This window comes from Juglans regia, chromosome 4 (genome assembly GCF_001411555.2).
Source record: "Juglans regia cultivar Chandler chromosome 4, Walnut 2.0, whole genome shotgun sequence".
Taxonomy (NCBI): Eukaryota; Viridiplantae; Streptophyta; class Magnoliopsida; order Fagales; family Juglandaceae; genus Juglans; species Juglans regia.
In genome coordinates, this window is record NC_049904.1 from 16,930,208 (window position 1) to 16,943,515 (window position 13,308).

General features: G+C 33.4%; 1 protein-coding gene across 1 annotated transcript; it reads left to right on the forward strand.

The window, feature by feature from the left end:
- The first annotated feature begins 9,647 nt into the window (after nucleotides 1–9,647).
- Nucleotides 9,648–11,217, forward strand: LOC108979314 ((S)-scoulerine 9-O-methyltransferase-like). The gene is made up of 3 exons (XM_018949970.2): nucleotides 9,648–10,380; nucleotides 10,554–10,618; nucleotides 10,775–11,217. Exons 1-3 carry the CDS (start codon nucleotides 9,648–9,650, stop codon nucleotides 11,072–11,074), a joined length of 1,098 nt encoding a protein of 365 aa, XP_018805515.1. The 3' UTR covers nucleotides 11,075–11,217.
- Nucleotides 11,218–13,308: the final 2,091 nt, after the last annotated feature.

The window sequence follows — 13,308 nt, forward strand, 5'->3', positions numbered from 1 at the left end:
TTGAGATATATAAATCAAATCAATTGTCTACCATAAACAGGACTACTAAATACTTTGTTGGTGATTCTGTTCAATTCAAGAAAAGAACTAGTGATTTATTGATTAATTTAAAATGCCTTCAATTATCTGATTTCGGTTGGTATAAAGATGTATTTCTAACTAAAGTTATGATTAGAACTGATTGCCAACAGCCATACTGGAAGAAAAAATTCATAGCCGGACTTCCATATTACTTCGCCAAAAAGGTACGAGAATCATTAGTAAAATCAGATGGTACTACTGACTTTCATAATCTCACATATGGTGATATAATAAGTAATATTAATAAAACTAGTTTAACTATGTGCAATGATTTAAGATTAAAAAAACAAATGGAGAAAGAAAATAAATTTGCTAGTAAAGATTTAGATACATTTTGTGAACAGTTTGGTTATACCCCATTATTAGACCCATTCAAGAAAACACAAAAAATGAAAAAGAATTTATAAGCATTATTCTAACAAAAAATCAAAATATAGAAAATCCTATAAAAAGACAAAAGATAAATAAACATATAATAAACCACTAAAAAGTCCTAAAGAGACTAATAAAAAGAAAAAAAAATGTTTGTTATAAATGCGAAAAAGTTGGACATTATAAATCAAATTGTAAAGTCAAACAACAAATTAATGAACTTGATATATCTGAAACATTTTAATAATACATTCAAGTGAAGAAGAAAATAGTTCTTCAGAAGAAGAAGAAATTTATCAATTAAAAGAATCAAGTTTTTCAGAGCAATCTTCTGATAGTGAATCCGAAGAAGATGAAGTACAAATTTACAATTGTCTAGATAATGATAATTGCATTTGTAATAAAACTATTAATGTACTTTCAAAACAAGAAGACAACATATTAGAATTAATAGATAAAATTAGTGACCCTAAAACAAAAATAGATTACTTAGAAAAGTTAAAAGATACTTTTAATAATCAAAACACTTTGGCAGCGTCATCTTCGACACCTTACAATTTTTCAAAAATAATAGGAAGGTTTAAAATAGACAAACAAAAAATTATGATACAAGATATACAACAAGAAATCAATGAAATAAAACAAGAGATTAGAAACTTGAAAACAATCAATCTTAAATTAGAAGTTTCAAATGAACAATTACTACAAGAAATTATATTATTAAAAATAGAGAAAAATGAAAATAATTTTCATGATAAAAAACATAATAAAGAACAAGGAGAGTGTTTAACATTAGTTATAAAAGATGAAACATATAATTTCATTAATATCCTTGATAAGATAAATTTTCAAAAATGGTATGCTGAAGTAACAGTTTCAATTAATCAAGAATTTTCTTTCACTACAATTGTTCTATTATATATAAGAGCATATTTAAATTGTATACAAGAAGGCTTAATACTTTCTAAATGTTTTGAAAAAACAAAAGAAACATGATCTAAATCTAATGGAACAAAATTAAATATAAATTATAAATTATCTAATACACATATTTGTAATAATGGAATCTATTTTAAAACAACATTTATCTTAGTCAAAAATATTAATACTAAAGTAATATTAAGAAATAATTTCCTTATCTTACTTTACCATTTCTCTGTAACAGAGGAATGAATCTCTACTAAAATACTTGGACAACAAATTCAATTTAAATTCTTATTTCCCCCAATATCAAAAGAAATTAACTCTTTTAAAAAAGTTTCATTAACTAGGGAAATTAATTTTTTTAACAAAAAATAGAATTAGAAGAAAAGAATTAAAATATAAAAGAATTCAAGAAAATTTAAAAGTCCTGTTATTAACCCAAAAAATTGATAATTTTAAAACTATAATTGAAAATTAAGTATGCTCTAACCTACCTAGCTAATGCCTTCTGGAACAGAAAACAACATATAGTTGAATTACCCTATGAAAAAGAATTTTCTGAGAAAAATATTTCAACTAAGACTAGACCTATTCAAATTAACAATGAATTATTAAAATTCCTCGTCTAGTCATCAATTATAAACTTTTAAATAAGGTATTACAGTGGATTAGATACTCAATTCCTAATAAAAAGATTTATTATCTCGACTATATAATACTACAGTATTTTCAAAATTTGACATGAAAAGCGGGTTTTGGCAAATCCAAATTGTTGAAAATACAGTTATAGGACAGCATTCACAGTTTCCTTTGGACATTTTGAATGGAACGTTATGCCATTTGAATTAAAAAATGCTCATAGTGAATTTTAAAATACTATGAATGAAATATTTTATTCATCTATTGAACAACATTGGAAACATTTAAATACTTTTGTTCAAATTATCAAACAAAATAGATTAGTCGTTTCATCACTAAAAATACAATTATTTGAAGATAAAATTAGATTTCTTGGTCATGAAATTTATCAAGGAACTATTACACCAATTAGCAGAGCAATAGAATTTGTTGATAAATTTTCAGATGAAATAAAAGATAAGCAACAACTACAAAGATTTTTAGGAAGCCTCAATTATGTTGCAGATTTTTATCAATCTCTCAGGCCATTATGTAAATCATTATTTAAAAGATTAAAAAAGAATTCACTCCCATGGATAGAAAAACATACAAATATTATAAAACAAATTAAGGCTCATGTTAAGAAATTATCATGCTTGGGACTCCGATCTCCTCATTCTTTAAAAATTGTTGAAACAGATGCCTCTGATATTGGTTATGGAGGAATTATGAAACAATTTGAATCCTGCCCAAAATAATTATAGTATTATTAAAAAAGAAATTTTAGCTATTGTATTATGTATTTTTAAATTTCAAGATGATTTGTTGAACCAAATGTTTTTACTTAGAATAGATTTTAAATCAGCCAAGAAAGTTTTGATTAAATATGTGAAAAGCCTGGCTGCTAAACAAATATTTGCTAGATGACAAGCTATATTAAGTATTTTTTTTTGTTGATATTGAACATATTAAAGGAGAATCTAATTCTCTTGATTTTCTATCTCGATAATTCTTACAGCAAAAATCATGTCAATTTCAAAGTCAAAAGTAAAGTCTAAATCTTCATACGCGCGGCCAACATCTCCTCCCTATCCTTTTGCAACTCCAAGACCATATACGGTATTGGGGTCATTACTATAAAACATTAGACCATCTTATAATTCATTTTCACCATTAGCCTCTCCAAAATTATCAACCTACTCCGAAGCTGTTTCCCCTTCTTCCTCTTCTCATTCCTAAATTATTAATCCTCCATTACTATCTCATCATTTTTCATCTCCTATTATCATCAAATCTCATTGGCACCCAATCTTCCCCATCAAATTTGAAATTCAACACATGTCTGACCCCCAAAAATTACTTGATGCCTTTCTTTTACCAGACTGGCATTATGTTCCGCAAAATATTAAGAAAATCCAGCATTTTTATGAATTCATATTAGTAGACACCAACTCAATTATTCTCTCTTAAATTCATTGTTCTCTTCAAATTCAACCTTCTCCACCTGCATATCCAATTATTACTTTTCATAAATTTATTATTAAACAGGTTCTCACTTTGGAACAATGGGAAAAAAATGTCTATTTAATAAGAAAGTTTTATCATCCTTATGATCCGCCTTATTATGATTATTATGATTACTAACAAGTATGGAAAAAAAATGTTCCTAAAATAAAATAAAAATTTGCGTCATTCGTGGTTTCTTCATTTTGACAAATTATAAGAAATCAACACACTCCCAAAATGCTTTTCACTATGGTGGGAATATTATGGACCCAAACATCTTCTCCTTCCTCTTCCCCTCCAGGAAAGTCTTCGAATTTTTACTTCACAAAATGACAGTCCACCAGCATTAAACCATTATTCACTACTCATTTTCTTCCTCAAAACAAAGTTAAATTGGATTATGAAATGAGAATATGCTATCAAACCTCATCCCTCTCTCAAAACCATTATGTTTCTAACTCGCCAAGTTTCTGTCAAATGTTGGGAAAAATACAATTATGATCATGTCTTAAAAATGTCTTCAAAAGTTACCAAGACTCCAGAAGTTCTAGTCCAACGGAGCATATTTCAAACGCAATTAACATCCATTACTAACAAGAAGGATTTGAAAAAATTAGCCGAAGTAATGTCACAAGTTTCAGATAGTGACAATAAAGAAGAAGCACAACATCTCGCCAGATTATCTCCATTACAGAACCCGCATTATCACCAGCCCATTAGTCATCACCTTCTCAACAAGCCTCTCATTCTCAGGGTAACTCAGTCGCCTCTCCTTCTCAAGATTACTCACCCTACATTGATTCTCAAGATCCGTTTGACCTGGAATTAGCAAATTATGATCCCCAGAGTATGTGATTCCACAAGGTTATTATTCATGTCAGATTATTGTTCAGGAAAACAACAAATGAATTTGTACATACTAGTTCACGTGTCCTGTACTGTGTTAGTTTGTTTTTAGTGTCGGCTGATGCTATTCTTGTTTTTAGTGTCGGCTGAAACTGTTCATGTATAATTAGGATTACTGCGTTGTACTGTTTTAGTATCTATATAAAGAGGTTTGTGAAGGAAGAAGGGCATTCAGAATTTCCCATGTGAAGCCTCTTCCTCTCTGGCCCAAACCACTCCACTCAAGTCCTCCTCACCTTGTAAATCTTCCTTTCTTCATGTCTTCTGCTTCCAACTCCTTTGAGAATTAGTCTCCTTGTAAGTATTATGTTTTTAATGAAAAAGTTTAATTTGTATATATTTTCTATATTGTTTACTTCCTCATGCATATGGTTGGTTATACCGCCTGCTCTATTTGCTATCATGCATATGGCTGGTTTTACTGCTTATTATTCTTATTAATATTATACTATTATTACTATCTATTATAATTACCTGGGATTTACGTCTTTAGTATCAGAGCCATTGGTGATTATATTGTTATATTTTATTATAATATAACAATATATTATTATTATATTGATATGCTGAAGTAACAGTTTCAATTAATAAAGAATTTTCTTTCACTACAATTGCCCTATTAGATACAGAAGCAGATTTAAATTGTATACAAGAAGGCTTAATACCTTCTAAATATTTTGAAAAAACAAAAGAAACATTATCCCAAACTAATGGAACAAAATTAAACATAAATTATAAATTATCTAATGCACATATTTGTAATAATGGAATCTATTTTAAAACAACATTTATCTTAGTAAAAAATATTAATACTAAAGTAATATTAGAAAATCATTTCCTTGCCTTACTCTACCCTTTCTCTGTATTAATATGAAAAAGAATAGTATACATTAAACATTTATATATATATATATATATAATGGTAGTTAAGTATGTAATTATATAGTATACTTATATAGCCATTTGAATGGAGTACTGGCCTGTTCGAACGGACCAGGATCATGGACAAAAATGAGACGTTTCACAAATTCACGTGTTCGAACGAGGTTGTACATAGTTTGAAAGGCTAAATTCTCTGTTCAAACGTCAAAATAAATTAACAGATAATGCATTTGAACTGGATAACACTCTTTCGAACGTGACTGCTTGATACAAAATACCCAGTTCAAATATTGAACGGTTTACATTTGCACAATGCAGATTGAAGCTCATTCTCCATCGTACGCCAGTCACCGCCACCAACTCCACTGTAACCAGGCCTCTTTCTGCCGTCTAAGAGGTATGGCCCTTCACTTGAATGTACTGCTTGTGGTTTTAGCTTCTATGGACTTGGAAAGGTGGTTGGATTTTGAATCCCACTTTTTGGTATCTTCTAGCCGCCACACACGGCGTTTGGCCGTAGAAATGATGGAGTGACTTCACTCCTTGTTAAGTTGGATCGATTAAAACCAAGGATTCTTCAAGAATCTTTGGATTTCATGGATAATCGTGTTCGAATGGCTTCAAACTTGTTCGAACGCGAATTTTCGAAATAACTATTTTAGCATTCGAACATGAAAGAACATGTTCGAATGTTAAAAATTGAGCTGACAGTTTGTTCAAATAGGTTTGGCTCTCGTTCGAACGTAACATTTCTGCTGTTCGAAGGTCATAGGATTTACATTGTTCGAACAACATATTTACTCATTCGAACTGGTAGTAAACGTTCGAACAGGTTAAAATAGAATTTGAATGGTTATAAACCGTTCGAATACTAATTGATATTGTTCGAACGGTATTATTTAGTGTTCGGATTAAATACCTGATTATTGAAACAAATTAGTTCCTATAAGAACGAAGTTGTTTCTATTCAAACATCACAATATATAATATACTTAGAACTTTATATTTTATTTATATTCATTGTGGTTTTATGAACAATGAACTAATGACATACATGGGAAGAAAACGTGGGAGAGAGGGCCAACCTAGCGATGAAGCTAGTGAGACAAAGAGGCCGATACTAGTAGTGTAACAACCAGGCCCAGCACAAAACCCGCTTTCTAAAAAAGTTGGATTTATACGTATGAAAAGACTATTTGAGATTAACGATTACTTTTTGGGATAGGCTATAGGTTTAAAATTTTATATATGTGGGATGTGGATTCTTATTGGGCCTGATAATTAGGTTAAAATCATTTGATATTTAATGGATTAGGTGGGATCTTTTTATTTAGTTATAGGCTGAAATTTCGTTTGGAAATATTGTATTATTGAGTCGAGACTCATTAGTATTGATAAAATAGTCGACCCATGAGAAAATTATGGGCAAGCCAAAGAGACTGTCGAACTGCTCAAACTGCCCAACCCGGTCCATTTGATAATTCCATACACAACATGTGGGCCCAAATACTTTGAAATGAACCCTACCCGATCCACCCCAACGCCCACACCCAGTTGTTCTAAACCGGGAGACCAACATACAGTTATTTTTTTTCTTAAAACTCCCCACCATGCACGTCTCCCTCCCACTACTTTCACAGCTAAATAGATATTATATATATATATATATATATATATCGTATAAGCATGTTCATTCGTTTTCCAAACTAGGGTTGCCACACATAGTTTCCAGCAACCGAACCCTAGGAAAACCACCACCTACAATCGCTTCTCAGCCACCATGAATCCTGACCACCACGTTACCAGCTAGAGACTCCACGGCACAACCCTGCATGCGCGCACCAACAGCTTTTCAATCCACGTTCTAGGAGTAGATTAGCCATTGTCGTCACTTCCGTTGCGTCCAACTGCCAGCTCTTAGTTCCAGGAGTAGATTAGCCACTGTTCTCAATTGCCTGAAACAGGGCCTTGGTGATGGTGGTTTGCAGTGCAGGGTGGCAGTGGTGTGGGTGGTTCTCAACCTGTCGTGGATTGAGGGAAAGAACGCTCGTAGGAGAGAAACCATGGAACTGCTGGTTTGCCGTGGGCTATGGGAAGAAATTGAGTAACTAAGTGGTTTTTCTATGGGTCTTGGCAGGGTTGTGGCGTGTTTCTGTGTTTGTTGGGTGGCTGCTAGACATGGAGACGTCCATGCATGGGCTGGGGGTTGGCCGACGTGGGATATGGCCTTGGAGTGTGAATGTGGGATGCAGCTGGTTGTTGACTTGGTTCATAGTGGCTTGTGAAAGGAAAGACTGCTCTGAGTATGATTAGCGGGATAAATATAGAGAGAAAGAAAAAGAAAGCTTAAATTTTGACCCCAAAACGACGTGATTTCTTCAAGTGGGCTAGGCTTTTCGACCAGCTTAGGCCAGGCTTGGGCTAGGTGTTACATTATTTCTCTTTTAGCACTTAATATCTATCAATGCACAAAATAAATCAAATTTGACAATCCATTATCATGTAGGTTTAAGGTCATTCCAATGTCTTGTAGAGAAAATGGTAATTAGTTATTATATCTTTTTATGGTTTTCTTTAATTAACTGCTAATATGATTTTGTTGATGTGGCTTAATTAGAAACGCATCGATCATGAAAATCTCTCTCTCATTCATGTGTATGCTACAACCCATACTGATGTCAACTACGAGTGGATTGATCCTGTAGCCAGATAGAATTATGTAAGTTAAATTCAGTTTTCAAAGCATTATGTCATTATAGATATCTCTACTATTTTTTATTTTTTTGTTATTGATTGTTGTTTTTTTAATTCTTGTAGAAGAAAATGATTGAGTTGCAACCTGCTTCTATAGAATCGTCTCTTATTGACATCGACATATTTACCGAGGTCCTTGGGAGCAAGTATGGTTTGGTGAGAGTGCTGAAATGTTATTTCAAGTGTGTCGATTCATCATTCATGGTGTCAGGTTTAGGAGTGAATAATCATACCATAGATTTGGAGGGTGCACACCAAGAAATTGAGCAAATGAATGTGGGACAACAAGAATTTGAGGGTCTCCTGTCTCGATAGTCAGAGTTAGAGATGTGTTTGCAGGAGCAACAAAGACAGCAGGAGGAAAGAATACAAACTAAAGTGCAATAACAAATACAAATGGAGATGTTGGTCCATATGGAAAGCGTGATATCACTGCAGAAAGATCGCAGTGGTCGGGGAAAGAAGAAGAAATAAACTTTAATTTATGTTTCAAACAATTTTCATATGAATTTATTTTGTAGCCTAAGTCTCAAACAATTTCGGAGATTGTTATTTGTGCATGATACAATTTGGGTAATTAGTGTGGTATTTAATTTTATCTATTTATTAATTCTCATTGAATTCATGTTCGAATGTAAAATGCACACGTTCGAACGTGCCCTTTATGTTTGAAACAACGTCAAAACAAAAATAAGTTAATACGTGCGATAGTAAACGTTCGAACCTAGTATATCACGTTTGAACATGTAGCATTATACAACGTCCAAACCTATCCTGGCATATCCGAATGTGTATCTCCCCACGTTCAAACTAATGATAAACTGAAGTTCGAATTAAAAATACTATATCATTCTAACGTCACATTGCCAACACTCAAATGAGCTATACGTGTGAGCATGTTTTACTAAATGTTCGCACTACTATAATCTAGCATTAGAGAAAGTAACGTTTGAGCTTGAGTCGGCTGAATTCACGTTCGAACATACTTTTTTTGACAAAGATGGAACGTCACAAATTTGTCATCTCGTTCACACAAAAAAGTGAACGATAGACTTCGGACTATCACAGAAAATATTTTTTGTAACGGTTGAACAATACACTAACACTATATTTTTTGTGTTGCAGTTGTGTCGGTGCGTGGATGGTTTTTAATCATCACAAGAAAACATTTTGTAATGATCATTTATTTATTTATTTATTTTGTGACGGTCTCTTCGTCACAAAATCTACAATCTAATATTGTAGTGTGAGTTACTCCAAATATCCAAACATGGCCTAAACTTATGTTTTAACTTTTGAAGGAACTAATTTGTGAATGTCAATACCTTCTATATACGTACCATCCGGGTCCTTTTACTCCTTTTCTTCGAACTAATTACCCTGGTTTTAGAGTTCATTTTAGGGTAGGTAAATATATATATATTAAAATGAACTCTAAAGCCAGGGTAGTTAGTTGAGTAGATCGACGAAATTCGGTTTGAGAGTAGTATAATCTTTATTAAAATAATTGAAATCTATAATATGGGACACCATATTTTATCGAGACTTCCATTATAAATAATGATGAGGAAAGATATCAAAAGATAGACATGCAAGTCCAAAACATGGAAGTCCAGGAAGCTGGAGATCAACTTTCAAGTTCGCAGTTGGGAGGTTTGGTCTCCATTCCAATGGTTCTAAGGGCAGCAATTGAGCTAAACGTGTTCAATATAATTGCAGATGCGGGGTCCGATGCTTATCTTTCTGCAGCAGAGATCACTTCAAAGATCCCAACAACCGATCCAAATTCTGCAGCGTACACTTTGGAGAGAATACTAAGATTTCTGGGTGCAAATTCCATCTTATCGATATCTCAAAAGCCATTAGGAAATAACGGAGAAAATGCAGTACGCCATGAATGGACCTATGGCCTGACAAAGATGAGCCGATGCCTAGTGAGTATCAGTACCGGCGGAAGTACTGCTACTTCCCCGGCTTCAGTAATGATCCGCTTTTCCTGTCAAAGGGAATTGCTCGAGAGTTTGCTTAGGATTAAGGATGCAGTTCTTGAGCCTGGAAGCGCGCCTTTCAAGAAGGCCTATGGGGTGAACTTTTACGAGTATCTGGAAAAGAAGCCGATATTTAGACAACTGTTCGATGAGCTTATGGAAGTTGGCGAAAAATTAGTGTTTGATGATGTGTTCAAGGTGTATGGTGGATTTGAAGATGTGAGAGAGTTGATAGATGTGGGGGGCGGCATTGGAACCACTTCTGCCAAGATAATCTCTTTGAATCCACACGTTCGTGGACTCAACTTTGATTTGCCTCAAGTGATTGCTGATGCTCCTACGCTCCCAGGTTAGACCTCTCTCTCTCTCCAAAACAAGACTTGTACGTGATGATACTAAGATTTTATTAAAGTAGAGACAAAAACAATACATGCTCTTAATTTCAAATAAGTAGGTGATCTCAGAATGTAGGTATGTTTAGCCATCATTCTCAAGATCCTGATGAAATCTTCTTATTTTAAGGTGTGAAGCATGCGGCCGGAGATATGTTTGAATCAATACCAAATGCCCAAACAATTTTATTGAAGGTTTCTTTCCTCTCCGATTCCTTTATAATTTTCTAGTGAGCTTTCTTTTTCATTGTTATCGGCAAATTAGTACTATATAATTAATTACTTACCAATAAATAATGCAATGCAAAAATTATGTATTTTGACTTTTATATATATTTAATATGTAAACAGCGAATACTCCATAACTGGGATGATGAGCGATGCAAGAGGTTGCTGAGGAATTGCTGGGAAGCATTACCAGCCGATGGAAAGGTGATAGTTGTTGAAATGGCAATCCCACAAGAACTTGAAAACAATCTCGAGACAATGAACGTTCTAAAAGAAGACTTGTACATGATGCTCCTAATGGCTGGTGGCAAGGAGCGAACACTCGCTGAATTTGATCATCTAGCAAAGGCTGTAGGGTTTACTAAAATGAAGGTCTTCCCAATGCCTCATGGGTCGGTTCATGTTATTGAGCTTTACAAGTAAGGCTAGCTCATGACTCGATTCATGGGGTAGAGACGAAAAACAATCTGAAAAAAGATTATAATCAGATATCTCATGCTTATGTTAATTCTTGCTGGCAATAAAAGACAATGATTGAGAATGTAATTCATGAGCAAGAAAATAAAAAGGAAGACACAGTCTCCCTTAATTTATGCTCATATTTTCTTTATGAATAATGAAGTCTTCCATTGTCATGTTTCTCCCTTTAACTTTGTAACACCCCCCTTCCCGTAGGATAGGTGTGTCACGAGTTTTTCATAAAAAATAAACCCGGCAAGAAATCTCATATTTAATAAAATGAACTTAGGATTTATTTTGTAGAAAAACTGTCTAATAAAAATGTTTTCTAAAAATATTAAATGAATAAACTGAATAAATTCATGTCATAAAAATATGTTTTATTTTAGAAAGTCTTAACTAAAAATAAATGCTCCTTCTACTCCTGGTCTGCCTGCTCGTAATCATCATCTTCACCTGGGTGGTTAAAAATATGAAAATAAACTGAAATTAGTCGATGACTTAGTAAGAAATCTATCACAACATAAACGTAATAAACATAAGATTTTCCTAAGAACTTTCATGCTGAGCTTAAAATTCATGATTGTTCATGCTGATGCTTATGCTATGTATGACTGATTTATTTGAACTAACTGACTGATTTATTTGACTTATCTGACTGGCCAACACACTTAACCCTGTGTGCAAGGTTGTGCACCGGCCCCACATCCCGCTGCAGCAAGGGGAACCGCTGATAGTATTCTAGCATACTATGGTGGACCACGACTGCGTTCGTGGCTTGCACACCACCCTGAAACTGAACTGCATTGGTACCATGCATCTGAATGACCATCTTATTAACTGATCTAATCTTATCTTACACTTGAATTTAAAATGGCTTATGTGTCTTGTACACATGAGATGCATGATATAATACATACATAATTATAATTTCTGAATTTGAACATGATGCTGAATGACATGATCGTATGCTATGCTGAATGACATGTTTGCATATGACATGAGTGGTTCATAAATAATGGCTGTCAATGAACTGGCTTGAATAATACTTATATATAAGCTAAACTATGATGATTCTAATTTATGATCAAATTACTTACCTCGTTGCGCTCCTTCTTGAATAACACTTCGTAACTTGAGACCTATAGACAATAATAACTATCACTAAATTTGTTTGGAAACAAACACGTACTAATATCTTACTTAACTAAATTCAGAATCTAAAAGATAGTCAAACAAATATTTTATTAAGCACTATAATCAATAAATCCTTGTATTTAAATTACTTAAAAAATACTGATTTATAAATTTAGTATAATGCACTAGCTATCTTAAAATAATTCATAAAACTTAAATTCTTAAACTAAATTTCATTTCTCAACATAATTATTAAATCTTATACGAAACCTAATAAATTCCATTAAATTCTTAACATAGTAATTTTATTAAATCCTACTAACTTGACATAGGAAAAATTTACTAACATATTAGGCTTAAAATTATACTTCAAAACATATTTCCAATTCTTTCAACACTTTCTTAATAAAATGAGCATTTGATTAATATATTTATTTAATAAAATTAAACTCAACTTGAAATATTAAGTTCAACTTTAATTAAAAAATGACATAATAATATTCATAATTAACATATACTTAAACGTAAGGTTATAAATATAATTATACTTAAAAACACTGCTTCAAGATACTAGATTAGAAAGGGCATACTTGTAATTTTCATCAACTAACACTTAGTAAACTGAAACCTAAAGCAAAATACGTATATATTCTGCAGAAAAAATGAGAGCTCGGGAGAGAGAGACGCACAAAGAAGGGCTCACCGAGAGAGAGGCTGACGTGTGGCGGTTCTGAGTTGCTGGCAGGGGTCACGGAAGCGTGACTGGGGGCTTGTCTGTGGTGGTGCGACGCTGAAGGAAGTGAACCATGCAGCAGTGCAACCGAGAGAGAGGGAGGAGCACGTGCTGAGCTGGGTGGCTGAGGGTCGTAGGACAATCGGGATGGAGTAGGTGCCACGGGGAAGAGCTGGTTGGCAGTTTCTGGCATCGTGGGTAGTGCTCCGACGTCCTGGGGTGATCGGTGGAACAACCTGAACTGGTAGCGTCGAGGTGCTCAGCATGAAGCCATCGCGTGGCGTACATGTGACATTGCTTGGAGGTCCTTCTCGGTCATGCATGGTCT